The 23,981-nt window shown below is 43.0% G+C and overlaps 1 protein-coding gene across 1 annotated transcript in view; it reads right to left on the bottom strand.

The window, feature by feature from the left end:
• Positions 1–589: 589 nt before the first annotated feature.
• ZCCHC2 (zinc finger CCHC-type containing 2) overlaps positions 590–23,981 on the bottom strand; it is a 57,775-nt gene continuing 34,383 nt past the window's right edge. Inside the window, 9 exon segments of the mRNA XM_045065696.1 lie at positions 590–2,714; positions 3,704–5,197; positions 9,433–9,561; positions 13,842–13,936; positions 14,494–14,558; positions 15,628–15,763; positions 18,237–18,294; positions 19,961–20,044; positions 22,280–22,374. Of these exon segments, the coding sequence (XP_044921631.1) occupies positions 2,647–2,714; positions 3,704–5,197; positions 9,433–9,561; positions 13,842–13,936; positions 14,494–14,558; positions 15,628–15,763; positions 18,237–18,294; positions 19,961–20,044; positions 22,280–22,374 (2,224 nt within the window). The 3' untranslated portion in view covers positions 590–2,646.

Here is a 23,981-nt window from a genome sequence, read left to right as displayed (position 1 = left end):
ACCAGTCCTGCCTCGTGCACCAGAGCCCCTGCACGCCCACGGCTGGGAGTGCTGGGGGAGCACAGAGGGGTCTGGGTCGGCCCCGGGTCACCACCGCTAGGCGGGACCGAGCTGTGCACCCCCGCGAGGCCAGAGTCTCCCTGTGAATTACTCCGTGTGCAGAAACGGACTAGAGACTGGGTTGGAGAAGACAGAACCGGGGGGACACAAGCTACTCCATACTGTCCTCACAGCTGCCTGGAAAACACAATCGTGGTAAATCCGAGAGAGTAAATCAGGTCCCCTGCACCTGCCGGGTGGGGAGCCTCCATCGGAAACAGCCCTGGGCACACAGCGCAGGCCCCGGGGACAGAAACACAGGCTCTCCTTCCAGTGTCACACAGGCGACCTACAGAGTAAGACTGGGGGGTGGGGGGCGGGGAAGAAACTCAAGAACATCCAAATGGTAAAAAAACAAACAAAAAACTTGGGGATTCACCGCCCCACATTACAGGGGAAATGGGGTGATTCTTTAAAAAGAAAAATCAAATCACCACGTGTGCGGCCCTCCTCTCTTCACTTTAACACAAGGTGCAATAAACCACAATTCTTAAGCTGTTTTTCATTTTTTTTATTGCTGTTAATTCAAGGAAAAAGGGTTGCATAAAATCCAATCTGTTCTAGAAATATAAGTGGCCTTTCCAGTACATAACATTTCGAATATCAAAGTATATGGTAAACATACAAATAAGGAGAAGGTAACATACCTCCCATGTACAGTACAGTATTTTAAATCATAAAATAAGCTCCATGAAGTACAACTGGCAAGGGATTCACAATGCGGTCCGCACGTGGCTTATCAAAACTCTCACCGGAACAACTCAACTGCAGCTTAACAATTAATTTAATAATGTGGTCCAAAAATACCCAGATCAAATAAAATATATTTAATCAAAATAATTTCCTTTACTTGAACTTTTCTTTTTAAATTAAAGCTTTCATCTACCCCTGCATCCCCCGCCCCTTTCCCCTTTAGCTCCCACCCTGAAAATTAGTTTCAAAATGTACATTGCTGCTATAAATATAAATGCTACCTAGGAAGCATTAAATGAAGCTTCTTTTGTCTTCAAGTTTTTCCTTTTATCTAGCAATCTGTTAGGCTTCTGCACCAAGACCAAATATTTAAGTCCCTCTGCTGTACACCGACGTTACTCCACACAACAAAAACCTATCCCTTCTGCTCCGTGCTGAGGAATGGGAAAACGAAACCGGCCCGACCCTATCTCAGACTATACAGTGGTAGTTGCTCACTGCTGTTGAACGCAGCAGTTCCAAAAATACACCCAGTCTTCCAGATAATCTCAGTGCACTTTAGGAAATCAAAAATTACCTGGAAGCAATTTAGTACATAGATTGGCTTTAAAAAAAATTTTTTTTTTTTAAAACAGCAGCATTAAACTTAGTGACATGACACTGACATGATTAATACCATCTTTACACACTCAGAATTCAGTCTTTCACATTATAATCAAGCATAGTGGTAAACTTATCAAAGTGACTTTGCTACGAGAGACGGGTTAGGGAACAAACCTGACTTTTGCAGAAACCACAGCTTCTGCTCAGATTGCAATAAACCATACACATTTTTAAACACAATGTAACACTGCTACAGTTGGTGTGAGAAAAGAAGAACTCTTTACTCAGGTAGTGTCTCTTTAGCACGACACAGTGGTAGACTACAAATAAGATCGGCTGTCGACTTTCATTACACACAGACACACAGAACAACACTCACACTAGTTTGTTTACTTTATTATGTCTCTCTGAAGCAACAGGCTAAAAAAGTATGATGAAGTAAAAAGTTTTTTGGGTTTTTTGTTTTGTTTTTATTTTTTTATTATTATTTTCTTTTTTATAAGAAAAAGCTCTTTGTCCTCTTCAGACTTCGTATTTTTTTTTGTTTCATATGGTTTTACTTCTTCCACTCTCTTCCACTAACTTTAATTTTGATTTGGACCACAAGCACTGCATATATGTGTTTAAGGGATGCTGTTCGGTACATATATACACACAGTTCAGGGGACTTGATGTGTCCTTTCACAGGAAGGTGAAACATTCCACCCTCAATTTATAGGAAGGGCAGGTCATGGAAGTGTAGACCGATGCATGGCCAACTGCCCTGGCCACGGGTCACTGGAAGGAGGGTGGCGGGGTGATGTGTGTCCTTTAGGGTGAAAGTGAGAAGAGTGCGGAAGAAGCAAAGTTTCTCTTTTTCAAAACCATATGACTATCACCAGTGTTGTAAAAAAAGGTCAAATACACAGTTTTAAAGATTCAGTAAACATTGCACACAGCAAGTATTCAGTGTAAAAAAAAAAAAAAAAAAAAAGCAAACATTTTCCTTTTGATAGTTTGTCTGGAGGTTTAAATGACATGTATCATACAGATAAGCCTGTTGTTGAACCAGGAGACCAGAGGCTCAAAAGCAATGCATTCTTTTTTGTTTTGGACATCGGTACAAGAGAAATGAAAAGTCCCAACTGCATAGAAATCTAGGAAATGTATAGACAAAGAAACACAAACAAAATACCTTTCCTTTCCTCCCCTCCACACCCCACCATGACTCCCCAACACGTCAGGGTATTAAGCAGTCAAGCTTTACTTGTTTCAGTCTGCAGAATCCAACGTATCATTAGAAGGGGGGAGGGGAGGTGCGTATCTCAGTCTGTAAGTGCCTAAAACGGGAAAACAGAACTGCTAAGTCACTGCTTACAAGGCAAGGCATCACAAACCACAAGACAGCAAACGGCATGCTCGGCAGAAGGCAGCATCCTCCGCACTACTACGATTCCAAAACGGGGAAATAAACTACCTTCAAAAAGTAGTATGAAGTTTGTGCTTTAAGCTCAACCTAAAGCTATCAAACTCGACCTTCCTGTAAAAATGCCAAGTATACACTCACAATTCAAGCTTTTGTGTGTGTGTGTGTGTGTGTGTGTGTGTGTGTGTGTGTGTGTGTGTGTGGTGAGATTTGGCAAAACGACAAAAGCCAAATCCAGGCGAAAAAGAATAGTCTGGTGTCTCCGCTGAATGTGCGGTCTTACGCAGACTCATCTAAGAACGTTTTCTTCTTTCTGGTGGTAATAACATTAAACAGAGTTCAAATAATTCCCTTATTCCCAGACCAGTGCTTAAATATTTTGTCCCTTAAAATGCAACAGCATTTTTTTTTTTTTTTTGGGGAAGCATCTGCTGGGAGGGAAAGGGGGCATGAGGGAATGTGTGTGAGGCCAGCTGGCCAGGCACCGATCCACTCCAGAGAAACTAGAAATCACACGTTGTCAGAGGACCACGTGACTTCCTACATCTTCAGTATCTGAAAAGTCTGCTTACTCTAGGCAACAGGATTATAGCTTAAAAAAAAAAGTGCTGCAAGCAAGAGATTTGACATATATAACGCAAATCCCCATGGTACTCCTTCCAAAGTGCCTCAGTGGTTTTATGCTTTCCTTGGAAACTGAATTCCTCTCCCCTTCCTTGCGCTGCGTGCCCTAGGTCTACCCTAGGTCTTCCCACTTGCATTTCGGGATTCGTTACCGAAAGCACAACACCCATAAGGGAACACACACCAGCTCTTTCTGCCACACCGGGGCCACCGTGCTCAGTAAGGCAGGGAGAAACGGGCACACTCAAAAACAAGTCCTCTGGGAGCTCTCATGATTACCTTGTTGACTGGCCTCCATGGACGACTGCTTGCACTCCTGTGCGTAGTGTCCGCTCACGCCACAGTTGTAACATGACACGTTCCCGTTCTTCTTGGGCCCCGAAGCGCTCGTGTTGGCAACTACGTTCGGTGCCGGGTAGACGGGATAGAACCTCCCGAAGCCCGCCATCTGCTGCAGGCCGTAGTTGGCTTGGCTCCCCATGACCGGGTCATGCACCAGCCCGTTTGCGTACGGAGTCTGAGGCAGAAAGAAAGGAAGTTGGTTTCCGTTGCTCTGATGTGCTTGGTTGAGGTAGCTGCCATTGCAGAGGGACGGCAGAGTGAAGAACGACGGGACTCGGTACATCGGTCCGGGCATCGGGTTGGGATAGTAGTAGCTGTTCAGCTGCAGGCTCCCGTTGGTCCCGCAGCTGCACCTGCGCCCGCACGAACCGCAAGGGCCCGAGCCCACCTGCTGCGGCGGCAACACCGTCCCGTTAGCGTTCGTGTTTCCCACCGCACTGATGTAGGACGTGCTGTCACTCTGCGCAGTGCTGTGTGTCAAAGCGGGGCTCGGGCTGGGGGCGGGGCCCGGGGTGTGGGTGGGGACGGCGGGCGGCCCGGCGGGCGGGGCCTGGCTGAGGCCCGCCCCCGCCGACGGGGCCGACGTGGCCGCCGGGCTGAGCACGCTGGAGCTCTGGCTGGGCAGCACGCTGGCGGCGAGGGGCGAGCCGGGCAAGGTGTAGGAAGCTGGTGGCTGGGCGGCTGACAGGCCGGCTGCTGGAAGAACTACCTTCACATTGGTAGGCTGAGGGACGGTCCCCGTGTTTCCCTCGATTTGAGGCACCATTTGATTGAGTCCTACCACCTGGGATGCAGATTTTGTGATGGGGTCCGTGGTAGCAACAGGAGATCCCGGAAAACTACCTGGGCTGTGGACAGGAAGAAAGGCAGTGTTTGGTGATCCAATGCTCAGACTCGCGGGGGGCTGCTGTGGGATGTTAACTGGGCAACTCTCTGAAGACCCCTGTGGGGGTGGCAACTTTAGCCTCTGGATTGTGAGGTGTAAAGCGGGGGCACTGCTGTGGGGGAGGAAGGCTGACGGAAGAGGTAAAGGGGAAGCCAGTAATTCAAGGTGTTTTTCGGATTCTCCAGTAGAAGCTGCTGGCCCCAGGATTCCAACAGGGGTAGAATTTGTGGATTCCCTTATTGCGGAAATAGCAACAGGACTGGGAACGAGCATCCCTATTGTCTTGCCATCGGCAGATTTGGGTGGAGGAACAACAACGTCAGACTTCTGGGCACCATTGTGCATGACACAGTGTAAAGTTGGCATAAAAGAAATATGCTGATACTTGGGTGCGGTTAGGGGATCTTCTAAAAGGCCTCCGTTGTCGCTTCCTAATGAAGCAATCTGAACAGGTGGCTGGACAGTGACGGTCTGGTTGACAGAACCATAGCCTGTAAACCTGGTTGTTGACGGATTCCCAGAATCCTCAGAATTGCTGTCTGTGTCTAAGGGAAACATATAAATAGATGTTAAAGCATGCATCACTCCCATCCCTTGCTAGAAATAAATTTTATCTTTTTTTTTAACTTTTATTTTACATTTTATTTTTTTTAAAGTAGCTTCTATGCCCAGAGTGGAGCCCAGTGTGGGGCCCGAACTCATGACCCTGAGATCAAGACCTGAGCTGAGATCAAGAGTCGGACGCTTAACCGCCTGAGCCACCCAGGTGCCCCAAATTTTAAGTGTATCTAAAATGAACTCTGAAGTTTATAACTGGAGGAGATATGTCCCTCAGTTTCCTGACCACCAAGTTGAACTTCATTTAATTTTTTACTTCCTATGGACTTCATTTAAGAAATATAGAGATTCTGTTAAAGGCAAAACTATGGTGACAATAAAAAGACCAGTGGACGCCAGGGATGGGGAGTTGAGGGCAGAGACGAAGAGGCAGAGCACAGGGGGCTTTCGGGGTGGTGATAAGACATTATACATTTGTCCACTGCCACTGAAGGTGTAACCACCAAGAATGAACCCTTAGGTCACTGTGGGCGCTGGGTGATAATAACGTGTCAACGGATGTTCATGCTCGGTAAAAAGTGCACCACTCCAGTGAGTGCTAGTGATTAACGGGGCAGACTGTCTATGCGGTGGCAGTACAGGGGAAAGTTCTGTAGTACCTCCCTCTTCATTTTATTGTAAACCAAAAACTGCTCTAAAAAGATTAAGTCTTTACAAAAAAAAAAAACAAAACAAACAAAACCAAACCATGGAAAGATAAGCAACAAAAAGTTAACTGGAGACTGAATGAAGCACAACATAAACAGAGAGCTTTATTTAATAGCACATTACTAAGAAAAGGATTGGGTCTTTTTAACTTTAATCAATTTTAAGCAATGCACTTGATCTGTATTCTGCACTGCCAAACCCAAGGTCTTCACATGGGTCTCACACACATGATGCCATTTAAAGGAGCTCAGTTACAAGACTATCCTTCACCCAGGCATCTAGCACTAGGGAACGGAAGAGAATGGAATAAATATCTGGTAAATATTCGTACTCTGACATATTTCAGTGGGAAAAAGAACATTTAAAGCCCCTAGGATAGTCATAGACCAAATGGTGCTGGAGCACAAGCAGCGAGACAAACACGAGAGTGCCGCCATTTCTCCCGTGGCAAAACAGCAAAGTGGCAAATCCAAAATTACACTTTATATGGTATTACTGCTGCAATCTGCTCTTAGGGCTGTATGTAGAAATAGCTTCAATCTAGACTTCCCTTGGATGTCTTGACTTCTGGTATAAAGAGGGCAAAAGGTAAGGCCTAGACCACAACAGGTAGGTATTATAAACCCAGATACTGCAGTAATTCGTAGAGAAACCATGCAATTAAATGTAGTGCCTATTTTAACTTTTTTTTTTTTTTGCTCATAAATACAAGCAGAACTGCATCATATACTGAAAAATGTTTACACATTAAGGTAACTGCTAGCAATACTCAGCAAAGATGTTAAAAACTTCTGAAACAATACTAAAAACAAATCATACTAGTAGTCTTTCTCAAGAAAGGTTAAACAGAACCTGCTTAATGACAAAGGATGTCAACAGTGTTACTGAATCGATTATAACAATTTAGGAAGAAGAGTTTCAATATATGAGTAAGTGATTCTAGCATAAACTTCCCTGAGTAACTGAGGTATTTCTTCCTAAACACTTCAAAACAAAATGTATCCAAAAATTAGTAACTTATTCAAGGCATTTTATCTGTTCTGTAACATCATAGGAATACACAAAGACCAACATTTAAGTCCAAAGAAGACAGATCATTTTTCAGGTGGTTAACTACATTTCTGTATGAACTGGGCTTTCTTTAAATCTCAAGTCATGGCAAATGGCCCTATGAGTTTAAACAATCCCAAGTGGTTTTCTGAATATTGTAGGGACTCCTCTAGCTAATGAGAGATGGTCTCTCCCTTTTCTGCACTGGCTTTCAAAAGTAGGAAGTCTCAAAACAAAACGCCATTATGAGCAACAGAACAACAAAGTCACATGCTTTTTAAAGCAACCTTTTCATGCACTCAAAATTCTAAAAATGATTAAAGCTTTTTCCCACAGTGGATATATTTCCCCCTGCTGGTTTTAGACATTCCAAATGATTCTTCATTTAGGGAAGGCTCAACTGAGTCACTTGAAAATCGGGCCTATCTGAAAATGGCAAGTTCCTCCATCCAAGCTGCCAACTCGCTCTACTGGACGGCAGGAAAGGGAGGTTGCAAAGTAACCCAGGTGCACAGATGTGCTCTTCCCAATTCTGACCAAGGGGCCAAATGTGCACTGTTAGCTCAAGAGCCCCCGGATTATTGGCAAATACCACAGAATCAAGCAGAGCATGTGAATTGAAGCACACTGAAAGCCTATCTATCCTGGAAAAGGCATAAAAATGCTCTCATTTAACCTTCATTAAGAGCTGTGGGTAGTCCATTTTTTTTTCTTTTCTGTTAGCAAAGTGCAGATCAGAAACAGTGCTGCCTCCGATGAGAACTTGCCGTCGAGTCACTACATGCTGCCTTGGTAGGGCTTCAGAACAACTGCACAGTCGAGACGAGCTGTGAGTGCACATCGTGATGCAGAGCACTCCTGCTGTAGCTCCCTAAGACATGACCTGATACAGGAGCAAAGGTCTGGGAAAGCTATACCCTGCCCAGCAAGAAATACTGTGGTGGGAATATTTACACAAATACTTTGTGGCCCAAGAGAAATCAGTTAATACTTCTCACTAGCATGGGTACATCTTATAACCGTCAAATAACCAAAATGTTCCTAATCAGATATTTATAACCAAGATGTTACCAGATGTGTTTATCATGTGTAAAGAATGATATCCTCATTCGATATATACATTTTTGAGATCTCATTTCCAGAATGGTAGGGTAAGGTTCTCACTTCACTTCTGCATAAAAGGAACAAGAATCCTGGCAAAAACTGTCAAAATCAACTTTTTCAGAACTCTAGAAATTAACTAAAGGCTTGCAGCAACCTGAGGAGTGTTTATTGCAGAAAAGCTACTGACTCTCTTAGGAAGAGCAAGCACTGTGGCATTTTACCTTGCCCTATTTCCTGTATATTTTCTCCAGTTCAGAAGTAGCTTTATAAAGGAAAAGTTTTGCAGCTACAGTAGCTTTATAAAACTAGCAGCCACTAGAAAAAGCATGCATTTGGAGCTATCTAAAAGCCCCATCCCCAAAGAGCTGTCACTATTGGCCTAGCAATTAGACCTCACTCTGTTAACAGCTGCTTACCCACGCGGCATTTGTCACAATCAACCAGCAGCAAATGTTTAACAACATGGCTGCCTCAGGCAGCATTACCACTTGGGGCTAACAAGAGCGTGACCAAAAAACTTTAAAAGAAAAAAAAAACGAAGAGTGAGATGTCCACAAGGAGTTTTGAAAAGCTTCCACATATTCCTAAAAATCTTAAAAGGCCATACTCGTATCTTGAGCTGTATGTAAGCCCAGGAAAGACCTGAGAAAGCCCTACATTCTTACTTTTGGCTGACTCTGAGCTTCTGTTTAAGGAAGAATTAAAAACATAATACATACAGAAAATAAATAGCAAAATGGCAGATGTGAATCCTATGTTATCAGCAATTACAGTAAAATTAAATGGATTAAACATTCCACTCAAATGGCAGAGATGGGCAAATGGCTAAAAAGCCATAATCCAACTACACGCTGTCTATAAGAGATACACTTCCGATTCAAAGACATGAATAGGCTTAAAGTAAAAAGACAGAAAAAGAAGTACGCTATAAATAATACCTAAGAGAGCTAGAGTGCTGTATTATTCTCAGATAAAATAGTCTTTAAGACAAAAACTGTTATTAGAGACAAAAAAAGATATTTTATAATGATAAAAGGATCAATCCATTAAGAAGATATGGATATCATAAATAAGTACTTCCAGCAACACACACATTTTTAATTTTTCTACACTGAACTCTTTATTTTATTATGACTGTTTTCTTTCTACTTAATTTCATATGCAGGGAAATAAAGCTTTAAAAAAAATCAACACTGCTAGGAACTGCCAAGTCAGTGGTCTATAAGACACCCTTTATACCAGTTAAATTTAAAATCAATAATGACATTTATAGAAACATAAAATTATGTATGTCTGACTGATTTTAAGAGACAATATACATTTTCCTCTGCCACCCCCACTTCCCTTCCAGAGAGCAAACCTCTGTCTTTTTCTTCTTCACTTTCAAAGCTTTCTCTTCCATCATGTCGTGGGCTAGAAGGAGAACTGTAACTCTCTGAAGAGGTTTCTCCACATGTGTCATGTCCAGATCCAATGTCCAAATTCACATCTAAAAATAACAATTCTAGTTTTTAAAAATCATGTTAAGTAGTTAAATTAATTTCTAAATTGAACCATTAGAATTAGTTACAGCTATAAAAGTTTTTTTCTTTCAGTTTGTCTACAAACACCTAAAAAGCTGGTCCTCGACCCAGGTAAAAATTCATTATTAAAATACAATTTTAATTAAAAATAACAATAACAAATACATTCTTCAAATAAAAGCAGAGGGAACAAGTCAATCTTACTGGCTTTTTAAAAAATCAGTTTAGTTTCTTTGTAGTGACTGCTCAGTCCTAGCATATGAAGCCATTATCTAAGTCTAGATATTTTAGCTTCTCAGAGCTTATTGGAAAATACATTCTTTAATAGAATTCAAGAATAGAACTGACTGCCAAAAATGCTTATTCAGTGAAATCACTGTGCCTGAGTATTTAAAAAGACTCAAATGCTTCCCATCTAGACTGAGTAGCCCCTTGAGTTCTGCCCAGAAAACAGGCGCACATCGAGGTGGGGTAGGGGGTATAGTACAGAACTTGTCATGATCAATTAGTCATATCTGTTTTGGGCACAGAGGAAAGATTATTAGTATACCTAGTATTAGACATTCCTGCACTGGAGCAAACTTAGATAACTCTTCTATTCATTTCTGTAAACTCAGCAGCTAACATAGTTTCTGCCTTGCAGCAAGCGCTCAACATGTGTTTAGTGTACAAATCCACACATAAGGAATTCTGAAGGCATTTCGGAATTATATAGATGAGTGAACCATTTCTATGGCAACCTGGTAGAAGCAGTAAAAGGTAACTGCTTGGACAAAATATGTTTTAGAAAAAAGATATGGTTTGTGTAATAATGAACTAGTTAGCTGACTAATCTGTGTCCTCTGAAGGTATTCAATTTATAATAGAGTTAGTACGGTTAAGGATGACCTAGCCTAGCCCACCCACTCCAATGGTAAGGAGATACTAAAGAATAAAGTCATTAAGAATGCAGATGCTGCAATTCCCTTTGGGTAATAAAAGGCCAAACTGCCAAAGAAAAACGGCACAAAATCTCATGAGCCTCTAAGAGTGGCAGAGGAGTGACTTGGGCAAGTATTAGTTTTACAGAAAAGTAAGCTGGTACTTACGCATGGTAATAGGTTCTGCATTACCAGTCACAACATGACTAAGGAAAGGGATGCGAGCCAACACGCGATCAGAAGACCATCTAATGCGCCATGGCGGCCAAACAGCCCGGCACCAAACTGGACTGATCAAAGTAAAACCTATACCACTGTGGCGTGTGCACAAATCACGCATATAAATATCTCAAGCAGCAAAATGAACAAAATGAACAATTCTACTGAGGGACTCAAAGATCCAAGGACAGTTCTCACACCAGAAATGTATGCTAAAAGAGAGCCCCTGGAGTAGGATGAGCTGAGATTTGCTCACTAACTCAGACAGTGAAACCCCAGTGGAGTCTTTGAAACTTCAAAGCCGAAGTTCTGGAATGGGTTTAAAAAAAAAAAAAAAAAAAAGAGCGGCTATTTCTCCAAATGCCAATTTATACAATGATTCACTCTAGATTACGTAGCTAGTAAATACTCTCATCACCAAACTGTCAAACATAATCATTTGCAGTTTTTCAGGAGCTATACACATTAATCTATACTAAACATAATCCTCTCTTCGAGGATCCAGAAGGCACAGAGTCTTGAACTTTTCTCATCAGGAATTACGTGATCCTCTGGAGTCAGGAGGCGTGGACGGGGAGGCTGAAACAATTATGCCAAAGGACAGTCCACCCACTGTCCGAACTTTCGAACAGAAGCATATTTTTTATTTGTTCTCTCTCAAAGGGTAAAAGGTTATGCATGCTACTAAGAAGACAAAACCTCAAAACTTGTCCTATTCTAGTCTAACAGTAAAAATCCGGGTTATTAGTATGTTTGAACCAACAGAAGTTCGGGTGGACCTATGAAGTATGTAGGTCTGTCAGATGACAGAACCATATGAGAGGAAGCTGGAGATATTTAAGTCTCTGACATGTCTTGAAAGAACTACTGAGAGGTCACCTATCTCACAGCCCCTCCAAACTTCCGGGTGCCACAACCCACAACGGAAGAACGGGGTGGAAGAAACACAGGTGATACAGTGGGACAAAGTTCTTAACAGCGCAGATGAAGTAAAGCAAGCAGCCTTTTAGTGGACAGATGTTTTAAAAGCAAATATACTGCAAAGAATACAGATGACAAATAGGATGCCTGCTTTTTGGGGAGGACACAACACGAAGGGAGGCAGTAAGGAACTTCTTTTGCTCCCTTTTGTATCTTTAGAATATTGAACTATATAAATGTATTATTACTCAAGATGGAAGTTAAATTTTAAGATAAAAAATGAGTAATACTCCTCTTGGTTATTTAAAGATGCAGACAACCTCCCCATCAGAGGATCTGGTATTTTCAACTCAAATACAGTTTCTGCACTTTAAGACATGCAGGATTTTTCCATAAAGAAAAAAATCTTAAATATATTTTGAGTTTACCGAATGCTTAAAGGTAATTCCTTCTTTATACCCTAATGTTTCAAAGGGACATTAATAAATAGAGGGTTCTGTGTTTTGTTTTTTTTTTTAATTGGAGTCGGCAAACATTCAAGCTACATTTGACATTAGTGCAAATTTAGAGATTTTACATACAGTGTATGTAACACAGAATAAGGTTAATCTTAATTAAAAAAGAAATCCTGATGTTATATTTTCAGAATACTGGAAAATAAAGAGCCCAAGGAATTGGGAGGCTGGGATGTTATTTAGAAGTTCTTAATTACCTTCGAATAGGGAAAAGGAACTAAATTACTGGGCACCGAAGGGCTCAGCAGTGGCGAAATGCTTTTCACGTGCAGCCATATTTAATTCTTACAATCCAGGGAAAGAGGTTCTTACTCCTGTTTTACAAATGAGAAAAATAAGGCTTCGGAGAGGCCACACGTTCACAAAACTAGTGGAGTACAACAGTCAAACCTACACTGGGCTGAGATCAAAGTCCACAGAACTTCTCTGCAAAGAGGAAGCTAATGAGCAGGGAAGAGTGGTGTGCTTCTTTGGGGTGCAGCAGTTCCCACATTACGTGAGAGACAAGGAACAGAGCAATGTTCTGAGGGTGGCACAAATTTCGACTGGGAAATGACCCAACGTGGTAAGTGATCTAGGAGACAAACATGTGGGCGGTGCAGAAAATGAGCTGGAGGGAGGAAAACCAGAGACAGGGAGATGTGCCGGAAGTCATTTCCAACCACCCACCGACAGAGACCTTTCGTCGTTCTTATGTTAGCTCTTCCTCCTCCTCTTAGCTGCCACTACCACAGGAAACCTCAAAGATAGCTAAGTGTTACAATAAACTCATCAACAACGTGGGGTTTTTTCCCGTGTCATTTTCCCCCCGAAGACAGTTTAGTTGGCTAATTCAATGAGTTGGCCAGATGATTTTAGGATCAAAACGTAACTCTATTTCCTGTATCAACTTTCAGTCTCTCTGAATAAATAGCTGGCTTAAAAGCAAACTCCATTAAAAATACATATTCTGGTTATTCGTGTTGTATCACAACTGAGCGTGCTATTATTTGAATAAAATTTACATCTAAAAAACCCTTAACTTGTGAGTCAGTCCACTCAACAAATGCGTTAGGTACACGCATGAACAAAAAACATTCTCCTACCAGTTTATGGCCCTTTATTCTCTTTTATCTTTCCTATTGATAGTAAACATGACCTTGAAAAGTTATCATTGAGCCAGCAGAAAGGATATTTCTCAAATGAATACAAAAGCAAAAAAAGTGAAGAAACCTTAAAATAAAAGTGGGTAAATGGAAAGTAGACAAATCTAGCACAATAAAAATCCGAGTATCTGCATTCCCCTAAAGCTCCATAAAACCCCATGAAGGGTGGCCAGTAGAACAGGAAAATGTCAACAAGAAACCAAAAAATGACTTTACACAAAAACAAGGACAGGTTTCCACGAGGGTAGAAAAGATCTTCCAGCAGTGACTGGCTTGAGAAGCAGACAAGTGAGGGGCCGGTTGCTACCAGAGGAAGGAGGAGGTGGTAAGTAGAACTGTGGCAAAGGAAACATTTACCCCCATTGCTGAATCCTACGTCCTCAATTAACGCTGTCTGCATCAGTGCGAATTCCAATCAGTGTGAAGTAGAGTATCAAGATTTGACACAACACTCCAATACCTATTATAATGGGTATCATGCTAAATACATTTAGGTGATGGGTATTTAACAGAAAAACTTCCTTACCTTTCACAGAACCACCATGGGCATGTTGAGAAGTAGAGAGTCTAATACCATTTATTCTACTATTCAATCTGTTGTCAGTTTTCTTCATTTTCTCCCTAAACCCAAAGTATACACGTTAGTGACATTTTTTATAAGCTTCTCTAGAGAACACAGTTAAGTAGTATTACTAAAATGCCCCTCAGGGACTCCTGCGTGGCTCAGGTCATGATCCCAAGGTCCTGGGATCAGCCCTGATTTGGGCTCTCTGCTCAGTGGGGAGCCTGCTTCTCCCTCTGCCTGTCACTACCCCCACCCCCGGGGCTTGCGCTCTCTGTTTCTGACAAATAAATAAATAAAACTTTTAAATAAATAAAATAAAGTTCCCCTCAATTTTTTTATAATAAAAAAATTTTAGTAAGCTATAATCTAAATGCAAGATTCACCTTTAATCTGAGAATTCTGAACCTCTGCAAACTGAGCAGATTTGGCAATAGCTTTATTTCAATCATTTGCACTTGTTGATAACTTTGAATTTAAAAAAAAATTAAGCCCTGCAGTAAAAATAGGAGGAAAACTAGTCGAAAATACCATCTGTATGATGTCAACTAAACAGGCCTCCCCATGTTGCCTTTCTTACCAATTTCTATTACTGGAAACGTTACATTGAACCTACTTTTCTATTTGTGGCTTTCCTTTCTTCTTATTTATTGACGATAAGCCTCGTTTCTCAGTTGAATGCTAATGGAAAGAATAAAAAGAAATCAAACAGACTAACAATAAACCACAGTGTGGAGTTATCCTTCTGAGATCAAACATTCTAATAAATTCTGATTTCTAACCTACTTCCTAAAGATACCTACCTGAAGCACTAAAATCTGTGCATTCTCTGATAAATACTTATTATTAATCTAAGAAAAATACCTACTTTGTATTTTGCTTTTAAAATGGACCTGTATTCTTTCCTCTGACCACAAAATAACACACAGTCAAGAAACTGGTAGTTGCTATACCTTCAACAGTATTCTCTTAAAGTCCACGTTGTTAAAACTTCCAAACGGTTTTGTCAACTTTAAGAAGATGTAGGCACTGAAGTAGTGAGAGAAAAGGTATAATCAAATGTACTCCAAAAATGGCCATTAAGTAGGACTAAGGTAACATGCAATTTCTCAAAATATGCTTCAATGCTTTAGTTTGTAAAAACGCATTCCAGTAAAGGTTACTACATTTGGATCTGAGCATTGGCCAGAAATAAAAACCAGGTTAACCCATCTATTTTCTGGAAAGAACGTGGTTCTCCCCCAATCTGCAGAGTAAGCTCCCCACTGCCTTCAGCGCGACCCCACCTCACGGACACATGTACAGCATTCTGCACTCTCCCTCCACCAGCTCCTAAGAAAGCAGGCATTTCCTAAAGACAGTCAAGACTCAGGGGAAGTGCCCCAACAATTTGCGAGGGAAGGTCTGTTTCCAAATTCATGTCACCAGCAGGAAGATGGTGATTGACATGTGACTAATTGCTTCAAAAGCAAAAAAAATTTGTTGGCAAAACCGTTTAATGTATCCCTAGTCAGAATAAACATGACAGCGTTTGTATCAAAATGTACTAAATTTCTGAGCAATAAAGGCAATCTCACGGTATTCCTTCAGACCTCAGAAGAGTTCAGACTTTATATTCCAGTTACATTCACATGTAATCCGACATTTACATTCAACGCCTGACACTCCACTCTCCGAGATAATAATGCACAGAAGACTCGACTCGTCTAGAGCAGCGATGTGCAAGGACAGAACCAAAACCCTCCAATACCTGATCAGCTAAGGCCACACAGTGCTCCGGGTGCGGAATGGTGGTACAGCTCTGCTTCCTCCAATCCACGATTCCATTCTGTTCGGAATATTGCATGGTGAGCCCATCCAATGGAGAACAACTTGTACCAATAGTGCTATCAGAAAAGTTCACAGAAGTATGAAAATTTACCCTCAATAATGGAACCTACTACATCACAGCACGAAGAAGCTCTGGTGACTCTTTCTGTCTTCAGTATATTATTTTTTTACATAATGCCTAGTGACCTCTCGGGGCGGGGGAATATAGTTTATATTAAAAGACTATCACACAGCTATCTAAGAGTTAATCCCTTTCTCTAAGTAAATTAGTAACAAATGCACGTGGTCTTCAGACTCTCTGCTATGGTTGTCCTGTACCACCCACAGGGGAGCGTAGCCCCAAAGGGTGAGGATCACTGAGAGTTGCATATGTCTAAGGCATGTTAAAAGGACAGGAGGACATGACTGAAAACTAAAAGAAACGTAACAGAAACAGACTCAAAGAATCCAGGAAAGGGAGGTACTGAGCAGGGCCTTTAAAATAACAGTGCTTCAGAGGTCACTGACTACAGGACGATGAGACCTTTTGGAAGAATCTTGGAAAATATAAAAAAGAACCAAATTTCAACTCTGGAATTGTAGAAGGAACTGAAAGTAAGAACTCAATGGATGGAAAGAGACTAACAGAGTCTGCGAGGAGGAACTCTGGTCAGAAGAAACTAGGCCGGAGCCCTGAGAGGAAGAAAACACAGAGCACACGGAGAAGGGGACAAGACGCGCGGGGCACGGTGAGAAGTCTATCATCCAGAGTCATCCAGGTCTCAGAAAAGAGAACAAGAGAATCAGGCAGAAGCAGTATCTGAAGAGAGCATGGCTTAGACTTCTCTAACCCTAAAAGGTATCAGGATTCAGACTTGAGAAGTGGAATTCAGTCAAAGACAGTTACAAACATGTCCTAGGGGAAGTGCTAAAAACCAGACAATGAGAAAATCTTAAAAAGCAAGCAGAGTTTGAAAAGTGCACCAACTTCCACAGAATAACAAGAAGACTGAAGCGATGAGGGCCGGCTATCCTTTAGCGTCCCTAGAAAAGCAGGACCTGGGGGGCGCCTGGGTGGCTCAGTGGGTTAAGCCTCTGTCTTCGGCTCAGGTCATGATCCCAGGGTCCTGGGATCGAGGCCCAGATTGGGCTCTCTGCTCAGCAGGGAGCCTGCTTCCTCCTCTCTCTCTCTCTGCCTGCTTGTGATCGCTCTCTCTCTCTCTGTCAAATAAATAAAATTTAAAAAAAAAAAATTAGGGCGCCTGGGTGGCTCAGTGGGTTAAGCCGCTGCCTTCGGCTCAGGTCATGATCTCAGGGTCCTGGGATCGAGTCCCGCATCGGGCTCTCTGCTCAGCAGGGAGCCTGCTTCCTCTCTCTCTCTCTCTCTCTCTCTCTCTCTCTCTGCTGCCTCTCCTCTCTGCCTACTTGTGATCTCTCTCTGTCAAATAAATAAATAAAATCTTTAAAAAAAAAAAAAAAAAAAAAAAAAATTAAAAGAAAAGCAGACCTGGCATGGCATGGTTGACAGGGGAGGTGACCCCAGGAAGCAGGAACGATGAGTACACGGATAAGGAGGAAAAAACAACGTGAGGGTCTGTTACTGAGGCTGCCAACAGAAGCAGCAGAGGTTCAAAGCAGCTGAGACCTCCCAGAATTATCTAACCAAAGGATCGGAAGCTGAGCTCTGAAGTCAGCTGAGTGCTGAGCCCCAGGGACAAATTAACTTGCATTTCTGGACTGTGCCAGTTTCTCAAACAACTCGGTCCCCAGACTCAGCAAATGCCCCAAGGGGGAAGGTGGCCAGTCTTAAGGCTTGGGCAGGACGGGAGACAACGGGGGGAGCCAGAGCTGGGCTGAGGGGACACCACGTGAGGGACCGAAGGCGTTCGACTGCAAGACAGTAAAACTGAGTTTAAAAGTGCTCACAGAAAGTAACCGCCAACCTAAGATCTTATATCCAGTAAAAATACAGACCAAATAAACACTTTTTCCAAGTAAAAACAAAGTGAACGCATCACTGGCAGACAGGATGCAGGAAATACTCCGGTGTTCTGCAGCAAGAAGGAAATCTCAGACGATGCTAAGACCCGCAGGCCAGAATAAAGGACCCTGGAATTCTGACCCACGAGTGAAAAAGAGTTTCGCAAGCTCTAAAATACAGGAATAACAATACGTGACATTTACAGTTTATATGGGGAAGAAGGAAAGGGAAGTGACAGTGATTAAAGGTCCTCCGGGGTAAACGGTGCCAGCACAGTTCACACCGGGCCCGGGTAAGTTACAGACGCAGAATGCTATCTCTCAAGTAACCCCCAGAAGAACTGAGAACGGGATAGAATAATCAAGGTCAAGACAAGAGAAAAACAGAATAAAAGCCACCCTACAGCAGAAAGGAGAGAAAAAGAAGGCAACACAGAAAAGGTGGGACACATAACAAGCAAACAGTAGAATGGCAGACCTACAGCCAAATGTGTCGGTAATTCAAGTAAAAGTGACCCAGTTAATTAAAAATGCACAAAGACATTTACGTTTTAGAAATTAGATACATACTTCACGAGGGGACTTTTCCCGGGGTGTTTCTTGTGGATTATGGTGTGCTGTAACACGTCTAGAGCAGAGGAAAAAAACAGCTCATTATGCCAAATGCTACTGCAAAAATCCAAAAGGATGATGCAACTCATTTATGGGACTGTAACAGTGTTGACAGACGGTGCAGAACACTCCTGAGCATTTTCCACAGAAAATTCCTTAAAGAGGCAATTTTAAAAGACATACTATACTTAACTACTGAATTTCCTCAAATATCCTCTCAAATGCGGTCCTGGCCACCTAAGAGCAAACTGGTTTTGTCTGAAACTATGGAAGTTTGCTGTGACGTGCCACTATGAAACGGCGACCTTCTGTTTCAGACTTTTATTTTAACTGTTAAAAAAATGAAGCGTCTCAAACATTCATAAAATACTTATCTCTTAATATAAGAAACGCCCACGTTCCCAGCCCCCCGGTCTATTCAACTGACTCCTGGGTAAGTATAGTACTAGAAACCTATTTGCTCTTCCATATGATTGTCTGAACATTTTCTTCTTGCTAGCCTACTCTATTATAAGAACACACAGTACAGTACACCTACAATACAAACTACGTGTTAAACACTTTCGGTAAGGCTTCCTGTAAGCTCAGCTGTGGGGGAGTCAAAAGTTCTGCCCAGATCTTCAACTGCATGGGGGTCAGCATCCCTAACCTCCATGTTGTAACAAAAATATATCACAGAAACAACTAAAGGCCTCCTCCATTCCTTCCAACGCGCCCCCCACCCCAAGGGTGAGCTAGCTGGAACATTCCAGTGCGTGTGTTTATTAAGCCTTACAGCCCCTGACCTGCTCAGACCCAGGTATTTGCTATTACACGCAAGGCTGCTGTGAAGACTTCATGTCCCCTGGGCACATGGACAACAATTTTCACAGCAGCAGAACCACTGGGCAGTAGCATAAAATTAATTACTTCCAACCTCACTGCATAGTGTTAAGTTCCTGTCCAAATGAGTTGTACCAATTTATGTCCCATCTGCGGCGGATCAGAGTTCCCATTACTTCATACCCCTCGTAATGTCACTCGAAAAAGCTTTGCTGATCTGATGAGCATGAAAAGATACCTCACTGTTTTTACAGTGTGCATTTTTCAGGCTGCTTGTGGGGCTAAACACTGTTTAATAGACATTCGAATTTCTTCCATAAGCTTTTTTTATCTTTTGCCCCATATTTCCAGATTGATGTTCTCATTGATTTTTTGAAAGAGTATTTGTAGTGTCTGGATAGAGTCTTTCTCCAACTGTGAATATCCTCTGAATGTCTTCAAATTGTCTGGTTTTGGGGTCACATGTTCAGTTATTTTAGATGAGAAAGATCTCTGCTACAGTCATGCTCTGCTTTGTCAAGAAAGCCTTCTTGTCCCAGATGATTAACATTTAAAAGTTCAGTTTTATAATTTACACATTACATTAAGTTGATGTTACATATATTTTGTTATTCACTTGCAGTTTCTGGGCTTGACATAAGTATACATCTAATGAGATAATATTTCTTTCAACCGGAAAGCCAGCCAACATCACTTATTGACTAGTCTATTTTTTTCCTCACTTATTTATAATGCCACCTGTCACATTCCGAGTTCCCAGATGTCTGTTTCTTGGCTCCTTAAACTGTTCTACTGGTCCATTTGCCTCTCCCTGTGCCTGTATCAGGCAGAATGATTGATTCCAATGAATCCACACTTACCTTCTTCTTGACTTGAAGCTTCCGAACTGTCTTCCTTTAAGTGTTCTAAGATTTTAGAAGTCTTCAGAGAGGACTGTAAGTTATCTGCAGGAAGTATTCAGTATCATTAATCTTTAGGAAGACTATAACAAAAGAAAACACACAGAAGGATTCCTTTTCTCCCAAAAGGGGGAGAATGGACAGTTAGTGCTAAAGGGAACATTTCTGCTAGCTGGGTCCTTTAAGAAACCCAAGTGACAGCATAAAAACAGGCTCAGGTGCCAGGTGAGAAGCAGCACAAGTAAGTGCTTCCCAAAGTCACTGGGGGCTAAGGACTGCAAACCTCTCGTGTGCTGTAAACTACTACTTTTATAAAACACGATCCTGTGTGGCCATGTCACACTGCTCCCCAGACTCCGTCTGCTGTCACTTTCTATTCTTCTATCACAGAGCAGGGACAAGTGATTCAGAGGCCAACATGGGCTGGCCACCCAACACATTCTCAAAGCCCCAGAAGCCTTCTCCATTACGATACAGACCAGTGCGATTCCAGAGCTTAAAACTGAAGTCACTTAGGAGTTTAACAATTTTGTTTTCTCAATCGTCGGAATATAGAACACTACACTCTATCCTAGGGAGAAAAAGGGTAGAGCAGTCATTCTTTTCAAAAGAAGTGCCAATGAACTTTGACAACAATGTATTCTTTGGTGAAACAATGGGGTCATCCTGATGAGATTTTCCACAATCCCAAAACATGTATGTTTAATACATTTTCATTTCGCAGCAATCTGATACCTTTAGCGCTGCTCGCATACTTTAAATACTGTAAAGCTCTCATGATGAGTTTTTTATTATTTAACTAAGCACTACTCACTTGGGTCAGTTTTCCCAGGCAGCCTGCTAAAAATCTGAATGTGAAGTTTAACTGCATGTTTCAATGCTTTTTTTTAAAATTAAATAGACGCTAGTTAGTGAGTATTCCTTAAAAATACTTACACTCAGTCCAAGCAGAAGCACCGACTGTTAAATCTAGATAGTGCTATGATGATTAGGATTTTCCTTTAAAAAAAAAAGTACAGCTACTGCCACCATTCAGACATAAATTTAACCACAGGGTCGTTCATCTTGTCTTATTAACTTGTCATTGAAAGTCATTCATTCTACTTGCTACTTGTTTTAAAATATTTAAGGCACAAGTGCCTCATGAGAGAAACTGTGACAAGTTAGCCCGGGTTATAATATCCAATCGTCTTACTTTTTATAACCTCTTTTTCTTCCACCTCAAAATGATGAAATATGCATTTTCTTTCCCCTTTGGTTACAAGAAAATATGACTTCGTTGAAAGCAGAAGAAAAGATTAAAAAAAGTGAAGAGCCACTTGCCAGAGCGGCTGTGCTGGAAGTCAGCACTTTCTCCTAAAGCACATGTCCACGTTCCTGGCAAAATATTTGTTTAAACAGGCAGTTGAGAAAGATGACATGAAATGACACACGGGGCCAACTGTGATGAAGGATGAGACATCAGGGCCAACACCAACCCACAGGAATAGAAGGAAAAAAAATGGGGAAATCTTCAGGAGGCGGTATTTCAGTTGGGTCCTAAGACGGGTGTGATTTTAACAGGCTGTGCCAAAAGGAAGGACATTTAAAAGTTTAGGTGCAGAACGAGCCAAGATACCGGGACAGGAAATGGCAGGTATACTGGGTGGACACCAAGCCAGAGAGACTAGCAAGTAAGGTACAAGGAGGCTCATGGCCCCGCTCCAATTTCAAAGCAAACTTCTAAAGTTGTGAGAAGGGGATTAAGCCACTGATCCCTGCTGTAATCCTGGGACAGGTTAAAGTGAAGTGAGAAGCTAGAACCCAAGAGGGGCGAGGCTTTGCGCAGGGCGTGCAGGAAAGGAAGGCTTCACGGCCGACACCAGGCCAGGGAGGAGGGGCAGACAGGAAGACCTGCTCCGTCCCTTGCGCCCTGGCCCGCCAGTGACCGAGCAGAGAGGAAAGGAGAAGAGGGTGAGGCCCGGGTTTCCAGCCTCGGAGGCTGAGGAGGTCATTATGGGAACAGGGGACCCAGGAGGAAAGGCAGACGCTGAGAGGGTCTACACCAGGCGCTCAGCATGGCAGCTCCACGACCCCCACGCCAGGGTGACGAGCCCAGGAGGACCCAGGAGTGGGACCCACGGGTGGGACAGAGCTGGCCTCCGCCCGGGGGTCGGGCAGATCTGGGACAGCAGCTTTCATGTAGCGTCACGGTCAACGACAGAAGTTCCCAACCAAATGCCGCCCTGCCCCGGCGGGACCCCGGTGCCGGCTTGGGGACAGGCGAGGGGAGGCACTCACTGAGGCTGTGCAGGGGGTCGGCCGGTCCGGCCTGGAAGAAGCTGTGCACCCGCCGACTCTGCAGGAAAGCTCGGGAGGACGTGGAAAATAGCTGCCTGCGCACAAGGAGGAGAGGGTGTTAGCGCCGTGCGGCCCGGCCTCGGCCTGGACGCCCAGGCCAGAGCACACAGCCGTTTACTTCACGTATAAAAAACAGACCGTTTTCCTAAGGAAAAGAATATTAGTTTCTGGGACGCCTGGGTGGCTCAGTTGGTTAAGCAGCTGCCTTCGGCTCAGGTCATGATCCCAGCGTCCTGGGATCGAGTCCCACATCGGGCTCCTTGCTCCGCAGGGAGACTGCTTCTCCCTCTGACTCTGCCTTCCACTTTGTCTGCCTGTGCTCGCTCTCGCTCGCTCTCTCTCTGACAAATAAATAAAATCTTTAAAAAAAAAAAAAAAAAAAAGAATATTATTTTCTAACGCACTTCCCATAGGAGGAAGTGGACAAAAGAAACCTATTTGCAAAAATCTAATACACAGGTGTATTTTTAATTTTCTGTAATCTAGTGGTACGGTTGCAATTCTGGCAAAAAAAATATATATACGTATTATGATGTCCATGTTTTGCCCAAGTGGTCCAACAGCCACCTTTCTGCTCAGAGTGAGAACGGCAATCCCTTCGCTTCTTCCCAGCCCTCACCTGCCTGTCCCACGAGGCACTTCCCACCCACTGAACCGAAGAGCCTAGGGCGCCGGGGTGCCGGGCGCCTGCACCTGTGGACGCGGAGGTCCGGGCAGTTACGGACAGGGCTGCGTCCTAAGGCAGCACTCACTGATGATTCCTTCCGCTGTGCTTCGTACCATGAGTCTGAGCCGTTATCTTTGAAAACCAGCTTTCCTCACATTTTATTAATGTAATTAAGACTTCAGTGGGAAGTCTTCTCAGCAAAGGGACCCAGCAACAAGGGGCACAGTTACAGGACCGTCTCCTGGAGAGTTTCCTCACGGATCGGAACACCAGCCCATCCACTTAAACACTGAATTGCCCTGAGCCAGTTACTAACCCTTTCAGCTTTCCTCCCCTCCTAGGGAATGACACTACCAGCTCATCAAGGTTATGACACACACAGCACACGAAACTGCTTGCCCTGCTCAACATACACACCTCCTTCCATTACTTCTGAACACGTTAAATGCTCATTTAAAATTCTTAAATTTCTCCCCAAGGTGTTTGACCTGTCATTCATATTAATTATAAAGTCATTAGATACTGTACCAAGAGATGACCCTGTGGACCAAAATTACCTTGTACATTAGGCAGAATTGCTTCTTGGTATGCAAATGTGGAAATAAATATTCAATTGGAAGACAAACAGGGGAAATGAAGAGATGGGAGGAAAACCGAGCAACGAGCTGATCTAAATTTGCAGGTCTGAACACATTACCTACAGCTGGGGATTAAAACCCAACAGCAGTGGCGAAACCTGTTACTGGTTACATTTACACACCAGCCTGTCCACCGACAGACAGACAGACAGACACACCTTTAATTCAGGCTTGAATCCCAAGAGACAGCCTAGATACCACCCACCGATCCATGAACCGAGTGCGGGTCCACCGTGCGGGTCCACCTTGCGAACACTGAGCCACGCAGACAAGCCGCACCTGAGATCAAGGCACAGGCTGGAAACTGGCATCCACACTAAAGTCAAGATTTCAGGAA

The sequence above is a fragment of the Mustela putorius genome, unplaced genomic scaffold (assembly GCF_011764305.1).
Source record: "Mustela putorius furo isolate JIRA1106 unplaced genomic scaffold, ASM1176430v1.1 tig00003858_pilon_pilon_pilon, whole genome shotgun sequence".
In the NCBI taxonomy this organism is placed as follows: Eukaryota; Metazoa; Chordata; class Mammalia; order Carnivora; family Mustelidae; genus Mustela; species Mustela putorius.
The sequence above is the reverse complement of the archived record's forward strand: the minus strand, read 5'-3'. Positions and strand labels throughout refer to the sequence as shown.